This window comes from Lithobates pipiens, unplaced genomic scaffold (assembly GCF_037356315.1).
Source record: "Lithobates pipiens isolate NorthernLeopardFrog02 unplaced genomic scaffold, aLitPip1_a1.2 Scaffold_18, whole genome shotgun sequence".
In the NCBI taxonomy this organism is placed as follows: Eukaryota; Metazoa; Chordata; class Amphibia; order Anura; family Ranidae; genus Lithobates; species Lithobates pipiens.
The window spans coordinates 343,938,202-343,960,467 of record NW_027507758.1 but is presented as its reverse complement, the minus strand read 5'-3'; the positions used below and the strand labels follow the sequence as shown (position 1 = coordinate 343,960,467).

Genomic DNA, 22,266 nt, shown 5'->3' with positions numbered 1-22,266 from the left:
GAAAGGGCCCTTACTGCCTGCCAATACAAGTTATAGGCAGACAAGCACTCTGAAGGAGCCTGAGATTGCACCTGTGATCTACTAACCCCATTTGCAATGCTTTATAGGCTGTTTATAAAACAAAAATAAAATATGGACATGATTTAACCTGCTCAATTAAAGTTTTAGTCCGCTTTACTCAGGACACAATCCCACCAGAAGGTTTGTCATATATCGGATGTCTGCTTTATCAGATTTTTTTATTTTACATTTTCAAGGAAGATTTTTTAGCTCCCTGCTAGAAAGGCTACTTGCATCATCTTGCAGAAAAATTAAAATGATCCTTTATTTTTACCAGTGTAATTGACAAATGTAAAGCCCTTTTACTACCATTCCATATTAAGAGCAACAAGTCAATAGCTCATGCCGATTACCAGTAAACCATTTTATCATTTAAATGGGGCTTCCTGGTTGACATGCATTAGCATGTTCAGCTTGGTACTAAAGTCTATTTTATTTTTTTTATAACAAACCTGTTACTAGCCTGCCCTGTGTAATGGTTTTGTACAGAGCAGCCCAGATCCTTCTCTTCTCAGGTCCTCCTTCAGTGCTCCTGGCCCCTCCCTTCTATCAAGTGCGCCCACAGAAAGCAGCTTGCTATGGGGGCACCCGAGCCGAAGCTCTGTGTGTCTATTCAGGCACGCAGCGACAGTTCAGCCCAGCCCCCTTTGTTTCTTGATGGCTTACTGACTTTGACAGCAGCAGGAGCCAATGGGGCTGCTGCTGTGTCTCAGCCAATCAGGAGGGAGATTTTTGGACAGCGGAGGCACTTGTACATATCGCTGGATATAGATGGGCCTCGGGAGCTGCTATTTTTAATTTTTTTTTTGTTTATCTTAATGCATACAAGGCATTAAGATAAAAAAAAGACTTCTGCATTTACAACCACTTTAACTATACTTCATTACATGTTCCAGTATAAAGTACCGTATTTATCGGTGTATAACACGCACTTTTTTCCCCTTAAAATCGGGGGGAAATCATGGGTGCGTGTTGTATGCCGATCTGCGCTGTCTGTGGAGCGCCGCCGACATTTGCAGAGTGTACTGTGTACTCGGCTCCGCTCTGTCACACCCAGTCCCGCCTCCTAGCCTTTACGTCCCGCCATTGGCCCGGTGTTGTGTCCATCACAGGAGCCAGGACAATGGGTGGGACGGGGGCGTTACTGCGAGCAGAGCCGAGTAGCCGAGTACCCTCGGCTCGGCTCCGTCTGTCGGCGGCGGGAGGAGCCGAAGATCTCGGCGGCGGCGGTAAATTTAAAACTAACCATGCTGCAATTTTGGGGAAGGCTGCAGGAGAACAGTGTAGGGCTGCAGGGGGACAGTGGAAGGCTACATTGATGGGCATTTAAAATGTAAGGTTTTTTCCTTAAACTTGCCTCCTAAAAGTTTTTTTTCCTTAAACTTTCCTCCTAAACTTGGGGTGCGTGTTATACGCCGATAAATACGGTACTTCTTGGAGTCTTTGCCTTCTTTCAGGTTCTAAGAACAAACTTTATACCAATGCTGTAGGCTCACTGTGTATTGCGGATTTTCTTTTAACACGAACATTAGACACTGCACTTATGTGGTTATGTTTCCAGGCAGACTGCTCCTCATCTATAAAATATGAATATGTTTTTGTGTTGGAAAACAAAAAAAAAGTTTGGCTAAAGAAACCTATGAATGATTTCTTTAGTTCACTGGTTCTATAAATGAACTCTATTCTTGTAGTAGGACATATTAAAGGAGTCCTCAGTGCAAATGGCTAAATTATATTTATTTATTAAAGGATTTGTTACATTGTATAACTAGTATTATGATTTGCACATCTCTGCCAAACTACACCATCAGGCAGGTAAAATACGTATTTACTAATTGGTGGATCTTTCTGTGTGACTGCTCCAGGCTACGCATTAGACAGTGAACTGGTATCCTCCCCTCTGCCCAGTTTTTGTAGAGAGGTCACCTAGAAAGTAGTAAAGCAGCATCAGTAAGTAGTAGTGTGATCTTGCTGGCTGTGGATCATGACAGAAATGTGTAAAGCACAGGATTGACTGTAGTTTAACTTTGTATTCAGGTATTTGCCTCAAATTCTATTATAGAAGGTTAGCTCTGGGAGCCAATCGGGAGATGGTGACATGAAGAAAAAGCATAGCTGTTTGTGTGTGCTCCTTTTTTTGCCCAAGAGCAACTTGTATTAGGGCCTAAACCTGGCTATATTCAGCTTCAAGGAATTATGCAGAGCTGTTTTGGGGATTGCCTGGGAAGTCTGCATCACTTGGTGGTTAAACAGAATTCTAAATCCTTTTTTAGGTATATTTGTACCATATTTCCGCTTTGTGTTCTGCTGTAATGAAAGCCTGTGCTGAGTCAAATACTCGGACTGCCTATACTGAGCTCCCCTAAAAATGCTAGTTGCTGGCTTTTTTTTACTAATCTGGTAATCTTCAGTACTTTCGGAGTTGGAAAGTTTATGCAAATCTGGAGATCTGGCTCCATTTACCAACTTTTTCTGGGACAGTATTGTGGTGATGACGGGCAGATGGGCAACTACCAGTTTCAGCTTCTGTATGTATAAAAAGCAGTACTTTATGCACATACTGTTCTCATAAGCTTAACCACTTTGCATCCAGGCCAATTCTGACACTTCGCTCCTACATGTAAAATTCCATAATTTTTTTTGCTATAAAATTACACAAAACCTCCAAACATTATATATGTTTTTTTATCAGACACCCTAGAGAATACAATGGCGGTCATTGCAATTTTTTCTCGCACTGTATTTGTGCAGTAATTTTTCAAATGCATTTTAAAAAAAAAAACAGGTTCATGCTTTAAAAAAATTTAAAAAAACGGTAAGATTAGCCCAATTTTTTTTACATAATGTGAAAGATGAAGTTGCGCCAAGTAAATAGATACCTAAAATGTCACACGTCAAAATTGCACACGCTCGTGGAATGGCGCCAAACTTTTGGTACTTAAAAATCCCCATAGGCAACGCTTTAAACTTTTTTACTAGCTACATGTTTTGAGTTAGAGGAGGTCTAGGGCTAGAATTATTGCTCTCGCTCTAACACTCGCGGCGACACCTCACATGTGTGGTTTGAACACAGTTTTCATATGTGGGCGGGACTTGCGTATGCGTTCGCTTCTGCGTGCAAGCACACGGGGACAGGGGCGCTTTAAAAAAATATATATATTTGTTAATTTTACTTTTTATTTTTACACTTTAAAAAAATATAAAAAATGTGATCACTTTTATTCCTATTACAAGGAATGTAAACATCCCTTGTAATAGGAATATGACATGACAGGACCTCTTTACAGTGAGATAATGGGGTCAATAAGACCCCACATCTCACCTCTAGGCTGGGAAGCCTAAAATAAAAAAAAAATAAAAACTATCCTGGCTTCCCAGCCAAGGCAGCACCTTTTTTTTTTTTTTTGACTGCAGAGGCCGGGCGTGACATCATAACATCGTGCCCTGCCTCTGACAATCATAGAGACTCTAGCGACCATCTGGTCCACTGGAAATCTCTATGGTGGACATCTGGGCCGGTGGATCCTCTGTCCGACTCACCGATCACTGTGGTGAGCTGGTAGAAGCATCGGAGGGTGGCTGGAGGGGGGAGCGTCCCCTTTCGCCGCCTGTAAGACCAATTGAGCAGTGGAACAGCCCTTATGATTGTTCATATGGTGCAGGGAATTGCCGTCTGAAAATGCTGATATCTGAATGATGCCTGTAGCCTCAGGCAGCATTCAGATATACCACCGCAAAGTCGAGGCCGTCATGACAGCCTGCCAACGGCAAGTGGTTAAAGTGTTACTGAACCTGCAACCATAAAATCAGTCTTTATACACAGTATACAGACTGCATATAAAGCATGCTTGTTATACTCGCTGTGTAACCTAAGGGGTTAATCCTCTGCATTGTGTAAAAAGGCTGTTTGATTCTATCTTCTCTGATCCACCCCTTCTTCTACTGTATCCAATTAGTTTGCTGATAGTACAGAGTCTAGGGGAAAAGCTGCACATTCTCAGTTTGGTGTGTATTGCTAGAGCGTTTTTTTGGGAGAGTGGACCTGTGTTGATCACATGCAATCAGTACTGTCCAGACAGAGGGTCAGGGGTCCTGCATCCTCATAGGACAGCCAGAGTACAATGAAAACTTCTCCTACAAGCTTTAACCAGACACAAGAATGCTATATACCGCTGATGAGAAGATATTTAGCAGTTTATATTTACTAAAACCATTGCGTTTCAATGTTCTGTGTACTATGGGAGACCAGATATCATGTGTCCTGGGTTTGTAACCTGTAACCCAATTCACGTGACATCCTAAAGCCTAAGTTATGTGGGTAACTTTTTAGTCTTATCACCCACTTTCTTTCGAAATTGGCAGCACATAATTGCACCCATTGACTTTTATAATGATCCCTGACCGCTGAAGTTAAATGCAATTACCTGTGATTAACTGTGCACTGTTGAGGTGTTGTAAACACTATAGAGAAGATTGCATGTAATTAGTTGCAGCAATACACTTTCAGGCCTCAGTAACTTTTAGTGATGCATGATTAAAAATTGTTTGTGTATTTTAGTCATACTGTTGCCATCCTCTGAAAAAAAGCTAGCTTATTCTGCAGCTTTATTGCATTCTCTATAAAGTAAAGTTGAATTTTTCCTGGGAAAGGACATGGTTTTATAGCTGTGATGAGAGCAAACTAAAAGCCTCCAATCCATTTTCCCAAACATGGGTAAGTTCCTGAAGAAAAATTCACTGCAGTTATGACAAGCATCTGCTTTGATGGCATAGTGGGCATTTTGCACACATAGGATAACCAACTTAAGGAATATTTTGCAAATCAAAATGTCCATTCAGCTTGATGATAAAAATATTTCCAGCGGTAGGTAGCTTGATTCCCAGCTTTGATTGCTTTTGATTTATATGTAAATATTCAACTGCAGCTTGGTTTTAAATTGCTGAAAATGAATTGAAAATTATTAAATCAAGGGGGCTAAATCTGACTAGCGTACTTCATTTATATCTCTTTTGGGTTTTCATTGTAGTCACAGAAATGTGTTTTACAGTTTCATTTGCTAAAACAAAATGAGTCCTCTGAAAGGAAGAGCCACAAAGCTTTAGTTCCTACCATTACTATAGCAACATTTATTGTTTGCTGAATAGATCTGCTCTGCTCATTTCATTTGTTGTCACCTCTGTGCATTCATTTATGAAGTGAGCCTGTGCATTGTAAGTAGCAGGAAACTTGATTGGCTCAAAACTACAGTGCCAACAATAAAAGTGACAGATACTAAGCTTTGATCATTGTAATGCAATAAAGATCTTTGTGTTTTGTGACGTTCTCATATTATAATGGTCAAATACATCTAATTTATCTGCAGTAACTGATCTTCAGTTTTTCATCAAGTGAGCATTTGGCAGTTACAAAAACCACCATCATTAACTATATATTTAAATTTATTTTAATACAACATTCTGAAATCCATCTTTGTATGTTTTTTTTTTTTTTTTTTTTACCAAATAGCAAGAATCCAATCCAGCGCAAAATTTAACACTTTGACAAAACCAAACTTTTTTGCAGTGCTACCAGTCAAATACCGTATATACTCGAGTATAAGCCGAGATTTTCAGCCTCTTTTTTGAGGCTGAAAGTGCCCCCCTCGGCTTATACTCGAGTCATCGCTGTCTGCCCGCTCGATCAGCGTGTCGAGCAGACAGACAGCGGCCATTCTATGATTCAAAAGCCGCGCCTCCGGCTCCGCCTTCGCCTGTGATAGGCGGAACACTGAATTTCCCAGCAGCCTGTGTTCCGCCTATCACGGGCGTCGTCTCATCCTCGTACTACGGACGAGGATGATACGACGTCCGTGATAGGCGGAACACAGGCTGCTGGGAAATTCAGTGTTCCGCCTATCACAGGCGAAGGAGGAGGCGCGGCTTTTGAATTTTACAATGGCCGCCGACGAAGAGGGCACGGGACGGAGGCAAGGCAAGGCACGGCACGGGACAGGACGGGACGGGACGAAGGCAAGGCAAGGCAAGGCACGACACGGGACGGAGGCTCGGGACAAAGGCTCGGGACACAGGTAGGCTGGACACACACACACACACACACACACACACACACACACACACACACACACACACACACACGGATGGAGACACACACACACGGATGGATGGATGGATGGAGACACACACACACACAGGGATGGATGGATACACACACACACAGGGATGGATGGATGGATGGATGGAGACACACACACACAGGGATGGATGGATGGATGGATGGAGACACACACACACAGGGATGGATGGATGGATGGATGGATGGAGACACACACACACAGGGATGGATGGATGGATGGACACACACACACACAGGGATGGATGGACGGACACACAGGGATGGACGGACACACAGGGATGGACGGACACACAGGGATGGACGGACACACAGGGATGGACGGACACACACACAGGGATGGACAGGCATGTCTCACCCTCGGCTTATACACGAGTCAATAAGTTTGCCAGTTTTTTTGGGGGTAAATTGGGGGCCTCGGCTTATATTCGGGTCGGCCTATACTCGAGTATATACGGTATGTTGGGCACTAGGAGCTTAAGGGGAAAAGATCTTCAGTTTTGAGAAGTGGTAGCATTCTGCAAGCTATGCAGTGGGGCACATTGTGTGACTCACAAGACTGACTAACCACAAGTGTGAATGTCATCACATTTAAACACATTTTGACAGTATAATGCTGCCTCTGTAAGTGGTGTTTTTAGTATATTCATCCTGTTCCTCCACTTTATTTTTTTTTAATAGCAGATTTTGCTCCTTTTTAAATATTGCAAGTTCTTGTTTTTGTTTATTTTTTAGCTTTATTTTTTTGTTTTGTTTTTTTGCAGTAGTATGGTGTTGCATTTTTCTGTATACCAACAAGAGACCTTGATTTTGGCATCTGCCTTACACGTGTGGCCCAATATGATATCATATGTAGGGACAATCGGTTATAAATGGAAAGGACGTGGCACTGGTCTATCATAAAACTCCCACAGTTCTATCCTGTGTTGGAGTTTGGTAAACTTTTTGATATATAATTAGAACAAATATATTACTAATACAGTAGTTAAAAATATATATATTTGTGTACGTGAGCATCTAACTATCTACCCTACTCGTCCTGACCATATTAGTAATTGGCACTCAATTTCTGATTATTCCTTGATTCTTAAATTTAAGCTTCCTTTTTTGATTGAAATTGCATTGTGCAATTGTTGAAATTGATCTTGAAAGAGCATAAAATATCCAGTTCCAGTTCCATTAATGGATAAAGAGCACATATTCTTTGCAGTTTATTTATTCGCACGTTGTGACATTTGATTCTGTTTAAATTACAATGCTTATATGAAACGCTTGGCGCTACAAATCCCAGCAGCAATGTAGATTGTAAACTACTTATTTCTCCCTAGCTACTTATATACCTAAAAGTTTGCGTGCTGCTGTTAAAAAAAAAAAAAAAAAAAAAAAAAAAAAAAGGTACTGAGTTTCATCAGCAGCTTTAGCTGTGAAAGGGTTAGCATCCATGCACTTTTAATTTAATGGTCAATAAACATGATTTTACGTAAAATGACAGATGTATTGTACTTAATATTTTATCACAAGACTGTGAGTAAATTTGCTGCCTGGAAGATCCTTCTAGCAGGCAAAGGGCACAGAGTGTGTGTGTGTATGTGTGTGTGTGTGTGTGTGTGTGTATATATATATATATATAAAACACATTGCTGCCCACAGAGATGACGCATAACCCATGAATATAGTGTGCTCTGTGCATGCTACTGAGCTCTTGTAGGTGGGTTTGATCAGGTAACTCGTTGCAAAGTAACCAGAGGCCTGCAGTTAAATACAGATTGGATAAAGAGCGGACCACTTATAAATCAGAAGATTTGCCTGCTTAACCACTTCAATACCAGGCACTTACCCCCCCCCCCCCTTCCTGCCCAAGCCAATTTTCAGCTTTCTGCGCTGTCGCTGTTTAAATGAGATTTGCACGGTCATGCTAAACTCTACCCAAACAGAATTTTTATCATTCTATTCCCACAAATAGAGATTTCTTTTGGTGGTATTTGATCACCTCTGCGGTTTTTATTTTTTGCTAAACAAATTAAAAAAAAGACCGAAAATTTTCAAGAAAATTTTGCTTTTGTTTGTTATAAAAAAAGTTAAGTTTTCGCCTTGACTAATGTGCACTGATGAGGCGGCACCAATGAGGTGGCACCAATGAGGTGGCACCAATGAGGTGGCACCAATGAGGTGGCACCGACGATGGGCACTGATATGCCCATCGCCCATATTAGATGCTTGTTGATATTTTGTTAATATTACAAGAGAAAAATAAAAAAAAGTTTCTCATGTATTTTCTGATTCTTGATTCTTTTATTATATTTGTTTATATTTCATGGTCAGTGTCATCACTCTTGGGAATTTTTTATTAAATTGTTCATACTTTTGTGTCTTCATGTTCAGACACGCCTGCTGAAGTACCAGTTGCAAATGGAAGCACTTCTACCGCAAGCACATTAAACGACGACCTGGATATATTTGGTCCAATGATCTCTAACCCTCTGCCTATATCCTCTGCACCTCCAACACAGGTAGATTTAAAGCTATATTCTGGCATGTTGTTTTTTTGTTTTGTTTTTTCCTTTGGTGTAATCATAAGAACGATGAGATAAATAACAGATCACTGTAAAATATGTAATGCCTTTTGAAAACTGAACGAAATATACAAATGATATACAAATATGACATCGGAATCGTGAGCATGTTCATATTTTAGGATGTATATGCTTTTATATAGTGGGGTTAATGCATGAATTTTTTTAAGCATCTGGGTGCACACATTATTTTCAGAAAGTGGCTTTGAAAGAATGTTAAAGCTTTTTAGAAATCAGCATGAAGGTGGCTATACAGATAATGATATGACTGTTTAATTCAACAATTGGTTCAATGAAAGAAGCATATCTTTTGATACACAATAACACACTCAAATAGATATAAATCTCCGACATGAAATATGAACACAGCATATCCCTCTATAGTGTGTACTTGTCTCAATCAAGAGCATGAAGTGTAATTTCTGCTTGCAGTTTTGTTCCTCTCCTATTAACATGAATCACTTCTCCCAAACTTTCAAGAGGAAAAAAGGTGACAGGAAAGGGATCTCCAGCCTCAGCTCTGTCCCTGCATGAAGGGGACTGTGTCCCTTCCCTCCAATAAGCTCTCATAGCTCTCCTGACTGAGTTTTGCATAGTGTAACTTCAGCTCTCGTCCCCCTTTTTCTGAACACTCAGAAACATTTAAAATTATGTGCTCTAAATGGATGGAGAGAAGACTGCAGATAAACAAGCACAACTTATGAGGATTTGTTTACTCTGTATCACCTAGGGTCAGTTACTTCACCGAGTATATGTAAGGTTTTACAACCACTTTAAAGCGGAGTTCCACTCAAAAGTGTAACTTCTGCTTTAAAGCGGTAGTAAACCCGCAAATTTTTTTATTTTTATTTTTTTAAACCTGCAAAGCAAAAGGCATAATGAGCTAGTATGCACCGCATACTAGCTCATTATGAAATACCTTAGAATGAGGCCCCGACATCTGGCCCGATCCATGCCGAGGGAGCTGACATGCTCCTTCAGCGTTTCTTCCGGGTATCGCGGCTCCGGCGCTGTGAGTGGCCGGAGCCGCGATATCGTCACTCCCGCGCATGCGCGCAGGAGATTTCATTCCGGCCGCCGGCCACTGCCGGATTTTCAGACCGAGAATCCCCTTGTGCGCATGCGCCGCTGCAGTCAGGGGAATATCTCCTAAACCATACAGGTTTAGGAGATATTTTTTTTACCTACAGGTAAGCCTTTTTATAGGCTTTCCTGTAGGTAAAAGTTAAAAATTCGAGTATACAACCACTTTAAGCACTAATCTCCCCCTTAAATGCCACATTTGGCATGTCATTTTTTGGGGGGGGTAAGGGGGTTCTTAGTTTTGAGAGGGACTTCCTGTCTGGGTATGGTCCACTTAGATGATGACGACTCTTCCCCCGTGGCAGCCCCTCCATCTCTGTAGTTTTCTAGGACATGATACACAGGTCCCAGAAGATTGCCTATCCATTTGGAGAGAGCAGTGCGACTCGCACATGTGCAGTGCATGCCCGGCTGTGAGGCCACAACCTGTCACGGCTGGGTGCCCACAGTTTCAATGGAGGCATCGTGGAGAGGTGGGGGAAGAGGAGCGATGCTCTGTGCGGCCACATCGCTGGACCATGGGACAGGTGAGTGTCTGTTTATTAAGTCAAACTTTTTGTAGCTGCTGACCTTTAAGAAACAAAAAAAAAGCCTGGAACTCCGCTTTAAGCTTATTCTTTGTACAAGTCTTTTAAGAAAATGCCTTTTGACTGATAACCTGGGCTGTATATTATGTTGTATGTAAAATGTTGTACAAGGAAGAATCGGCTCTTTTGTGTCAAATGTTTATTATCCAGCAAAAGATTATATAAAACAATAGTATATATAATTGGTTATTACATACAAGGGCAATATACCATTCATATGACACAAATTCCTTTGACACAAATAATGGTGCACAATTTGTCCCACTGACACCAATGAAGGGGTACTATTCTTTAGACTAACACCATCGGGTGGCCCACTATGCCTCCCACTGGTATCAATGATGGGGCAATATATCTCCAATTGACACATTTTCAAACTGGTGACTGGATGCTGCAGCTTTCTTTTTCAGTTGTTTTTTTTTTCTTCTTCTACACCATAAGAACTGTGGTTTTTGAAACCTAAAACTTAAACCCAACCACCAAATGCTGCCATGGTTTTATGTAGAAAGGTTGTGAGACAAAGTTTGCCTTAAGCTGGCCATAGATGAATCAAAATTCAGCCAGTTCAGCTGGAACTGGGTAAGTTTTGAATGATCTATGAGACAGCCTGGTTATACTAAAGTCCATCTATTGACACAGGTATAGGAACACAGTCAGCCCCTGTGTTTTAGTGGCTCCTTTATGCTGGCATTGAAATTCCCTGTCCAGTCAGAGCTATATTCCATGAGTACCCCATTTTTCATTGACAGATCACAAGTGCAAGGGAGCTGGAACAAAATTGCCAAATAACATGTTCTGCAGACAGCCCACCGGAAACAAAACATCGCTGAGCTGACCCTTGACTTGAGTAATTTCCTATTATGACAACATTCCCCTCTCAGTGAATTCTTTGTAAAGCCTTCATCACTTCTAGAACCTTTGGTTTCTGGAGGCTAGAAACGCTTCATGTCCTCTATTTCCCTGACCCTGTTCAGTAATCAGAGGCTGAACATTCATAACTTGAGGATATTTATTGATGAAAGTATTGCGAGTCTTGATTTTGTAGTAGAGATCGCATTTTATAAGTTACAAGCTATGGCTTCATGACAAAAACTCTCTCCTGTGAATAACTTAATTGATGCAGTATGCACTAGACAGTAACTGACTACTCAAAAGTAAAACAAGCTCTTATGGGAACTAAGATGCTGGCTAAGTTGGGAAAGATGTGAACATCCTGACCTCCAGGTTCAACAAGCTGAACAAATTTGTAGCTAGGACAAGAGATCCTCAAGCTTTCACAATAGATGCTCTGGTTCATTGGACTCAATTCAGGCTGGTTTATGGCTTCCCTTTGAAGATCCTCCAAATACTGCAGGACGATATAGAGAAGGGACAGGATCCCATTAATTCTCATTGCGCCAAATTGGCCCAGAAGAATGTGGTACATCAGGCAGAGAAGCCTTGGCCTCTTCCAAACAGAATAGGCTTACTGACCCCTATTCCATCTAGCTTCTAACCACTGCCTGTGACAGCATGGCTGTTGAAACACAAGTCCTAAAGGATAGTAATATTTTTAAATCTGTTATTTCCACCCTACTCAAGGAAAAAATCTAGCTCCCACAAGATTGAAAATTGTACACGGAAAGAATACTTTGCATAGTGCAGAGACTGATGGCTGAACCCAAGGGAATATTCTATCACTCATATTTTATACTATCTTTTGGCCCCAAGTACCCTTCAAGGTACTGATTTCTGCTTTATCCATTCTGTCCCAGAATTATCTTGCATCACATTCACTAATCAGGATTTTTATTTTGGGAGTTTCAATATAAATACCCCAACTTGACATGTCAGCTTGGGATCTCAACCTTGTGCTCTCTGTCCCTCAAAGACCCAAACCCCCCTTTGAACCTATTATAGACATTTGTTTGGAAGACCCCACATGTAAGGTTGTTTTCCTAGTCACCATTATGCCTGCTAATCATATTTTTGAGTTGGTAACTCTTTCTTGTAAAACTTTTTTTGTTATGCATAGGGACAAGGTGGTCTACAGACCAAACCCCTTCTTTTTCCTAAGGTGTTATTTTCGTTCCCCCTAAATTAGGACATTGTTCTTTCTTCCTTAACTCTTGCCCCAAAACATGACAGGGATATTGCCCTGCGCTGCTTGGATGTGGTCAGAGCCGTCACTGTCTACTTAGCAGCCATTGCCTCTGTTTGCCAGATTGAGTTCATCTTTGTTCTGTCTGTAGGTCCTTTTAAAGGACATCCTGCTTCCCGCTCCACAGTTGCTAGGTGGATCAGACAACTTTTTCCTAGGGTTAATGTACAAAAAAAAATGTGATGCTAGATTCATATATGTGCAACCACTTCCACAGTGCTTAATACTAAATAACCATAATCACAAATGACTTTAAATCACTTTAAATTTATAATGCAAATGAATAGTATTGAAAATAAATATGAATAATATACAGTCCCACAGATTCAATTGTCTTATTTCAATAGCACCACATATATTGAGTGCCATGATCACATGCGATCAATTGAGCTTTATCTTCAGCAAAGCAGATGACTCCACTCTCTAGCTGCAACACAACAAATGGTCCAACTGGCTGGCTCCAAGACTTGCACCACCTAGACACTTCACTTTCAAACCACTCTCAGCAATAAAATCAAGAGATAAAATACTCAGAGGAACTGAGTTTATTCAATCTTGAGGAGATTAAGGGGGGATGTGATCAACATGTACAAATATATAAGGGGTCCATATAGTGAACTTGGTGTTGAGTTATTCACTTTACAGTCAACAAAGAGGACAAGGGGCACTCTTTACGTCTAGAAGAAAAGAGATTTAATCTCCAAATATGGAAAGATTTATTCACAGTAAGAGCTGTGAGAATGTGGAATAGACTCCCTGCAGAGGTGGTTCTGGCCAGCTCAGTAGATTGCTTTAAGAATGGCCTGGATTATTTCCTAAATGTACATAATATACCTGGGTACTAACATTTATAGGTAAAGTTGATCTGGGGAAAATCTGATTGCCTCTCGGGGGAACAGGAAGGAATTTTTTTCCCCTGCTTTAGCAAATTGGATCATGCTCTGCTGGGGTTTTTCGCCTTCCTCTGGATCAACTGTGGGTATAGAATTGGGTATATGAGATTGTATACCAATGCAAATTACATATTGTCAATAAATCAAAGGCAATGAAGTAAAAATATATCCGCAAATCTCCTTAATGATATAATAGTCTAGAAAAAGTAACTAAAATTAAATCATATATTGAATAGCCAGACTGGAGAGACGCCATGCCCTCTAGTGACAGTACATCAAAAAAGGAGCCGTGTGCGCCGAGTTAAATAGAAATATTCAACAAAGAAAAAAAATGTGTGTGTATATATTTGTGTATGTGTGTGCATATATACAGTGCCTTGCGAAAGTATTCGGCCCCCTTGAACTTTTCAACCTTTTGCCACATTTCAGGCTTCAAATATAAAGATATAAAAATTTTATTTTTTGTAAAGAATCACCAGCAAGTGGAACACAATTGTGAAGTGTAACGAAATCTATTGGATTTTTGAAACTTTTTTAACTAATAAAAAAATTAAAAGTGGGGCGTGCAAAATTATTTGGCCCCCTTGCGTTAATACTTTGTAGAGCCACCTTTTGCTGCGATTACAGCTGCAAGTCGCTTGGGGTATGTCTCTATCAGTTTTGCACATCGAGAGACTGAAATTCTTGCCAATTCTTCCTTGCAAAACCGCTCGAGCTCAGTGAGGTTGGATGGAGAGCGTTTATGAACAGCAGTTTTCAGCTCTTTCCACAGATTCTCGATTGGATTCAGATCTGGATTTTGACTTGGCCATTCTAACACCTGGATACGTTTATTTGTGAACCATTCCTTTGTAGATTTTGCTGTATGTTTGGGATCATTGTCTTGTTGGAAGATAAATCTCCGTCCCAGTTTCAGGTCTTTTGCAGACTCCAACAGGTTTTCATCCAGAATGGTCCTGTATTTGGCTGCATCCCTCTTCCCCTCAATTTTAGCCATCTTCCCTGTCCCTGCTGAAGAAAAGCAGGCCCAAACCATGATGCTGCCACCACCATGTTTGACAGTGGGGATGGTGTGTTGAGGGTGATGAGCTGTGTTGCTTTTACGCCAAACATATCGTTTTGCATTGTGGGCAAAAAGTTCGATTTTGGTTTCATCTGACCAGAGCACCTTCTTCCACATGTTTGGTGTGTCTCCCAGGTGGCTTGTGGCAAACTTTAGACGAGACTTTTTATGGATATCTTTGAGAAATGGCTTTCTTCTTGCCACTCTTCCATAAAGGCCAGATTTGTGCAGTGTACGACTGATTGTTGTCCTATGGACAGACTCTCCCACCTCAGCTGTAGTTCTCTGCAGTTCATCCAGAGTGATCATGGGCCTCTTGGCTGCATCTCTGATCAGTCTTCTCCTTGTCTGAGCTGAAAGTTTAGAGGGACAGCCAGGTCTTGATAGATTTGCAGTGGTCTGATACTCCCATTTCAAATTGATCGCATGCACAGTGCTCCTTGGGATGTTTAAAGCTTGGGAAATTTTTTGTATCCAAATCCGGCTTTAAACTTCTCCAACAGTATTACGGACCTGCCTGGTGTGTTCCTTGGTCTTCATGATGCTCTCTGCGCTTTCAACAGAACCCTGAGACTATCACAGAGCAGGTGCATTTATACAGAGACTTGATTACACACGGGTGGATTCTATTTATCACCATCAGTCATTTAGGACAACATTGGATCATTCAGATATCCTCGCTGAACTTCTGGAGTGAGTTTGCACTGAAAGTAAAGGGGCCGAATAATTTTGCACGCACCACTTTTCAGTTTATTTGCTAAAAAAGTTTAAAATATCCAATAGATTTCATTCCACTTCACAATTGTGTCCCACTTGTTGGTGATTCTTCACAAAAAATTAAAATTTTATATCTTTATCAATCAATTTGAAAAGTTCTATGGGGCGAATACTTTCGCAAGGCACTGTCCATACATATATATATTAAAACCAAATGACAGGACAGTACCTGAAATTAACTGTTATTAATTTAACAGTTAATACCTCAATCCACATTTTATCCCCGTGGGGCAAACTTTTTCAGAATATTCAGTGAGTTTCACGCCGGGAGATTTGACTTTTTAGATCACTCCCTCAACTGTGTGGGGATTATTATTTAATCCTTATTTCTTGCAACCCGGAGAGGTCATTGTCGTGGTATCGTAGAAAATGCTTTGAGAGATTATGTCCTTGAAAACCATTGTGAATATTGGTGAGATGCTCAACAATACTTCCACTCAATGCCTGTTGTGGTCCGGCCAGCATATTGCAGACCACGTGGACACGGAAGAAGGTACCGTATATACTCGAGTATAGGCCGACCCGAATATAAGCCGAGGCCCCCAATTTACCCCCAAAAAAACTGGCAAACTTATTGACTCGTGTATAAGCCGAGGGTGAGACATGCCTGTCCATCCCTGTGTGTGTGTCCGTCCCTGTGTGTCCGTCCATCCCTGTGTGTCCGTCCATCCCTGTGTGTGTGTGTGTCCATCCATCCATCCATCCCTGTGTGTGTGTCCATCCATCCATCCATCCCTGTGTGTGTGTCCATCCATCCATCCATCCCTGTGTGTGTGTCCATCCATCCATCCATCCCTGTGTGTGTGTGTCTCCATCCATCCATCCCTGTGTGTGTGTGTCTCCATCCATCCATCCATCCCTGTGTGTGTGTGTCTCCATCCATCCATCCCTGTGTGTGTGTGTCCATGTGTGTGTGTGTGTGTGTGTGTGTGTGTCCAGCCTACCTGTGTCCCGAGCCTCCGTCCCGTGCCTTGCCTCCGTCCCGTGCCGTGCCTTGCCTCCTTGCCTCCGTCCCGTGCCGTGCCTTGCCTCCTTGCCTCCGTCCCGTGTCGTGCCTTGCCTCCGTCCCGTCCCGTGCCGTGCCTTGCCTTGCCTCCGTCCCGTGCCTTGCCAGGATCGCCGCTCTTCGTCGGCGCCTCGGCGGACATACTACAATTCGAAAGCCGCGCCTCCGCCTTCGCCTGTGATAGGCGGAACACTGAATTTCCCAGCAGCCTGTGTTCCGCCTATCACGGACATCGTCTCATCCTCGTACTACGGACGAGGATGAGACGATGTCCGTGATAGGCGGAACACAGGCTGCTGGGAAATTCAGTGTTCCGCCTATCACAGGCGGAGGCGCGGCTTTCGAATTGTAGTATGTCCGCCGTCTGTCTGCTCGATACGCTGATCGAGCAGTCAGACGGCGATGACTCGAGTATAAGCCGAGGGGGGCACTTTCAGCCTCAAAAAAGAGGCTGAAAATCTCGGCTTATACTCGAGTATATACGGTAAATGACCCATTTAGTAGAACAAGTGATAAATTCTTGTATTGCATATTGTAAGGGTGATGACAACTTTGCAATGGGAATTTTGTGAGCCCATTTCAATCTTTGAAGATTACGAAATCCAAAAAGTTAATATATATATTACTCCACAATTTTATCCTCCAGGAATTAGTAGTTTAATGTGTCATAAATGCATGGATAGATTAAACATCCCCACGCCATGAGAAAAAGGCATCATGAATATAACTCCTCCAGATCAGCAGGTCAGCACAATCTTTTATGAATAGCTTCCCATGAATAGGTTAGCAAGGCTGGGAGTGAATTTAGCATTGTAGGTAGAAGCTACCCCCATGATCAAAATATTTGTGCTCCATAGCAAACTTAAAGTGGACCTTCAGTTATTTTTTTTCAACTTTCCATCTATTAAATCTTCTGCCCTTGTTGTTTTGTTGGCTAGTAAAACATTTTTTTTTTCTGCCGGTAAATACCTTTTAAAGCCCACTTCCTCTTTCTTGTCTGGTCATTAGCCTAGGCTTATGACATCATGCACATCTCGAGAGAGAGAGAGAGAGAGAGAGAGAGAGAGAGAGAGAGAGAGATTGCCAGGAAGGGAGGGTAGAGAGTCATAAGAGGGCCTGAGAGAGCTGCAGAGCTGGAGCTGTGCCTCTGTACGTCTGTGTAAATCCAGGATGTGAATGGGCAGCAGCTTCAGCTTCCCACAGTCAAAACGGCTGCAGCCCGACTCAATGGAGGGAGATTTCTGCAGCATATTTGGCAAGTGCAGAATATATACATTATGCAAAGTGGTTGGAGGGAAGCTTCAAAATGGCAAATGTTTTTATTACAAGTTATGTGAGCAGACTGCAATTCCTCTTTAACTAGTTCCAAAATTACATTTTTTTTTGAATAAGGGGCATCAAATTATCCAAACCCAGGAAATTACTTGTAGCACCTAGACCTTTTTCATGAGGGATGAGCGACAAGACGTCAGAGACATCACTAGTGGAACCTCACCCTTAATGTGTAGCTGTGCTAACTAATAATCTGCATAGTATCGTTTAGGAATGCAGGCATGAGCACCACCAACAGTTGCAAAAAAAAAGTAGTATATTCTTGGAATCCTGGGTGACAATGGTACCAAATTTTATTTTATTTTTTTGTTAATCACACCCACTTTATAACTTGCCTGGATCATTCTGTCAAGCTGTTTCTTATACGTATGATCAGAGACCCATTTTAACATTTATTATGTGTTAAGGTAGTAATTGGGTCCGGTATTCAGAATAGACCAGGTGCTGCATCGTTGTAGTCTACGTTACCATGTTATCTGCAACTTTTTTCCAGGACCTTTCCTCTTAAGGAAAGGGTTGTTCCTCTCTTCCCCATCAGTGCTGTTGATGTCTCTTGGGCTTTTCAGCATCAAGCTGTATCTCAGATTAGCAACCTTGTCCTCATGCTCTCCAAATTTTACCTTCACCTGAAGGTATCCTACATTTAACCTATTGTCTATAAATACAAGTCTTGTACTGTACTCAAAGATAAAGCATTTACAGGCAAGTCAAAATTCCCTTTTTTCAGAAAAATGGATTGAAAATGGTAGTCTCATGTCTGAAAATTATGATCATTATGGCTAATAACACTTGTACTAAAACATACTGGGTTGAGCCCTAAAAGTTTCATTAAACCTTGCAAAGAGCAAAACAAAGAGGATATTTATTCTGTCACACAGAAAGGCAATCCTAGAAAGGAGCAGTGACACAAATTGTGCTACAGATTAACTACAAAGTTGCAGCTCGTCAGAAATGCCTCCCTCTGCTGGTCTAAAGTAGCACTGCAAGAGAACCTGACCATGAACACATCTGCATAGGTTTAGAGATAAAATCGGTTTCATTCACCGTTCTAAATCTTTCACAGACTTGTGCAAACTTGTTGCAGTTGACTGCCCACTATTTCAGGCATAAGGATTGCAAATTCACAGAAAATCAGTCGTATAGAGTTGGGTAAGAGGTAGTTTGAATTGCATCTGAGGACTCATGCACACAAACATATTGGCAAATAAAATGTAAAATACGGCAATATTTTGGAGCCTAGAACCCACAGCTGTTGCATGATTTGGCCGTACGTAGACAGCGCAGGATGTGAAAATGTGTGTAAAGAAATCATGTAATTTTGGAACGCCCACCTTTTTATCATGCTTCCAAATTAGTGAGGCAGACGTTCATCCTTTGCATAGTATATTTTCTTTAGTGTTTAAAAATCTGTCTACCACAAAAGGGGCTAGTTGGCTGTATTTAAACCCCAGGCCAAAGTGTAACCCAAGTGCCAATTTTGTGTATATGTATGGGCAAGCCAGATTTCTCACTGAAAATGATGGCTATAATATGCAATTCGTTTTCATAGCCAATCTTGAGAAACTTTAAACTGAACATATAAATCTAACATCCCATAATAACACATAGAAAAAAAGGCTTCTTAGCCTTGCAAGTGGGGTCATTTTTTTTTTTTTTTTTTTAACCACTACAATACAGGGCACTTTCACCCCCTTCCTTCCCAGCCCAATTTTCAGCTTTCAGCGCTCTAGCGCTTTCAGTGACAATTGCGCGGTCATGCTACACTGTACCCAAATGAAATTGTTATTTTGTTCGCACAAATAGAGCTTTATTTTGGTGTATTTTTTATTCACGACTCCGGTTTTTTTTTTTCTTGCGATATAAGCGCAAAAATAGCGGATATTTGGAAAAAAAACAATATTTTCTTTTTTCTATTTAAAAAGAAATCCAATAAAATCAAATTTTGTCATAAATTTAAGCCAAAATGTATTCTGCTACATGTTTTTGGTAAAAAAAATTCTGTTAAGTGTATAATAATTGGTTTGTGTGATCACGGACATATGTACGCAAATGATCATGTACATATGTGTGCAGGTGATCACGTACATATGTGTGCAGATAATCATTGGGACATGTGATTTTAGTGGGACATATGTGGGGGACATGTTTTTATTATTAGGGACATGTGTTTTTATTATTTGGGGACATGTGTGTTTTGGGGACATATGTGGGGACTGTGTTTGTACTGTGTGGTGTGTTGTGTGTTTACACTACACTGATGATCAGTGAGTAAAAAGCTGTAAAAAGCAGCCCATACTCACTGATCATCAGCCGGCTGCAGCGTTCTGCTCTCCTCTCCTCAGCGGTGACTTCCGTGTGAGGAGAGGAGAGCCGATTGCCTAGCAACCGGCTGTTTACATCACATGACGGCCGTGATTGGACACGGCCATCATGTGATCAGGAGGGCCAATCACAGAGCCCTCCTGCCGATCTGAGATGTGCCGTGTCCGGGTGACACGAGCACATCGGGATTGCGCCGCTGCGCGGGCACGCGCGCGCGATCCCGCTACTCCTGAAGGACGTTCCTGAACGTCCTATCAGGAGTAGACGGCTCCCACCCGGCCGTATATATGCATTGGCTGGGTGGGAAGTGGTTAATCTACCATTCTTGACCTTTTTTGTATTTGGTTGTCGCCAAACTGGTGTTGACTGCATCCAAAAAAGTTTTCTCACCATGTTCTTTTGATTAGGTTCTGATGTATTCCTATGGCAGGTTAAATGGTGCCAAAGAATTACTGAACGGATCCAGAATATTGCCTTTTGACTATTAAGCATTTGTAGTTTTCAGTGAACCCAACAAGTGGGTCCATTTCAGCTATAAGCTGTTAGTCTGGTACTGTCTAATGAATTCTGTACATGAACCCTTAATGACCACTTGGCCTTTAAGACTGCAAGTCAATTTTTTTTATTTGCTTTTTATGTATACTGCATACATTTTTTTTGTTTTTCTGCCGGGTGTATACATTCTTTTTCTTTTGTCACATTCCGATGCTGTATTTCCTACGGAGTTTTTTTTTTTTCTTTCAATGCACACATTATTTTTTAGTTGTCTAATTTTGGGCCATGCTGTTTGTTCTAATTCAAATTGTTCTGCTCCACTGGGAGAGCTATGTGAAATGTTGCGTATATGCAGTTATGCAGAATATAAATTTTGACTTTATTAAAAATAGCTGTCCAATTTCATCTGCTTTGCCCAACAGGGGCCATCAGATTTTTATTTTCATAAAATTATTACTGTGTCTGTAGCATACGTTTTTAGTAGTTCCACATGTAGTCTAGTTTTTTTTTTTAAATGTAATTTGTTATTCTGAGATAGCATAAATATTGCTAATTAAACATTTAATAGCTAAACCCTCCATGCAGCCAATTTGTTTATAAAATATTTAGGTATCATTAGTCACAAACATGGAGGAAGAATTATGAAATTACTTTGCTAATTCCAGAAGTGGTATTCAAAGTGGAGTTCAAGGACGAATTCCACTGTGGGTATTATCACCTGTAAACTTTTATGTTCTAGAGATACCTATACTTCCAGTTTGTTTTTAATAGGTCTGTACCAATTAATATCCATTTGTAAGCGTAGGATCCATTTTGTATTTTCTCTGTGCATTAGGACCGATTCTATAAAACACACAAACTGAAAATTGTGGGACAGCTTTATTTCTTGTGACAGGCCAAAAAATGTATATAGTATTTTATTTTCCTTTGACTGGGCAATGTAGTACCAAAACACTGGCACAAATAGTTGTTGAATTTTTGCATTTATTATATTTACTTTTGTCTGGAGTTATCCAAAAAAAAAAGCTTAGTGTTTTTATATTCCATATCTATTGTCTGCAATATACAATTTACAGACCTCCAAGTTTTTGTACAATTTAACCAGTTTAGTGTTTCATAAATATATACTGTATTACTAGATGTCACTTTACAATTTTTTTTAATGCAAGTCCACCAAGAATAGATTTCTCCACTTTTCATTACTCACTATTGTTTTAAAATACACTGATATTTCAGTGTGGAGATCTTTTCACCTTCCCACTCACAGATCTGATTACTTTATGCTGAACAGCGTTGCTGATTTCTCCATTTATTCCTGTGGAGAATATTGCAGGTAGCATGTGACATACAGGTAAGAAATGTCAAATGTTAGGAGTAAGGAACTTGGGAAGCGCTATGAAATAGAAAAACACTAACTGCTGTACGGTTGACTCATGTACAACAGTAGGGTGAGTATCTCAAAAGACAAAACAAGACTTTGCTGCCAGCAGTAAGTCTAGGCTTGGATTCATTTGGATGGGCACCATTTTGTATTGAAAAAGGGGAAGTTGTCCCCCAAATGGGGTTTTCTAGGCAGCAGAGCAGTAGTGGTTGGATAACAATGGGTTTAAAATTAAACTTTAATGAGGCATAGTTTCAAACGTATATAATAAATATAATGATAGACACTCTATGGCATAGTTACCAATCACATTACCAATGAGTTACCAATCACATGTGTATAGCCATTTCTCCTGAGCCTGAGATCCTCTAGGACTTCCATTGCCCAGTCCTGTCAGGGTCCCTGGCTAGCCAACACACCAACG

At 41.0% G+C, this 22,266-nt stretch overlaps 1 protein-coding gene across 2 annotated transcripts in view; it reads left to right on the top strand.

Annotated features, from left to right (window-relative positions):
- SMAP1 (small ArfGAP 1) overlaps positions 1-22,266 on the top strand; it is a 453,919-nt gene that overhangs the window by 349,071 nt on the left and 82,582 nt on the right. For both annotated transcript variants that reach the window (XM_077487401.1, XM_077487402.1), the window contains one exon: positions 8,573-8,700. In XM_077487401.1, the coding sequence (XP_077343527.1) occupies positions 8,573-8,700 (128 nt within the window). The remainder of the gene's footprint in view (positions 1-8,572; positions 8,701-22,266) is intronic.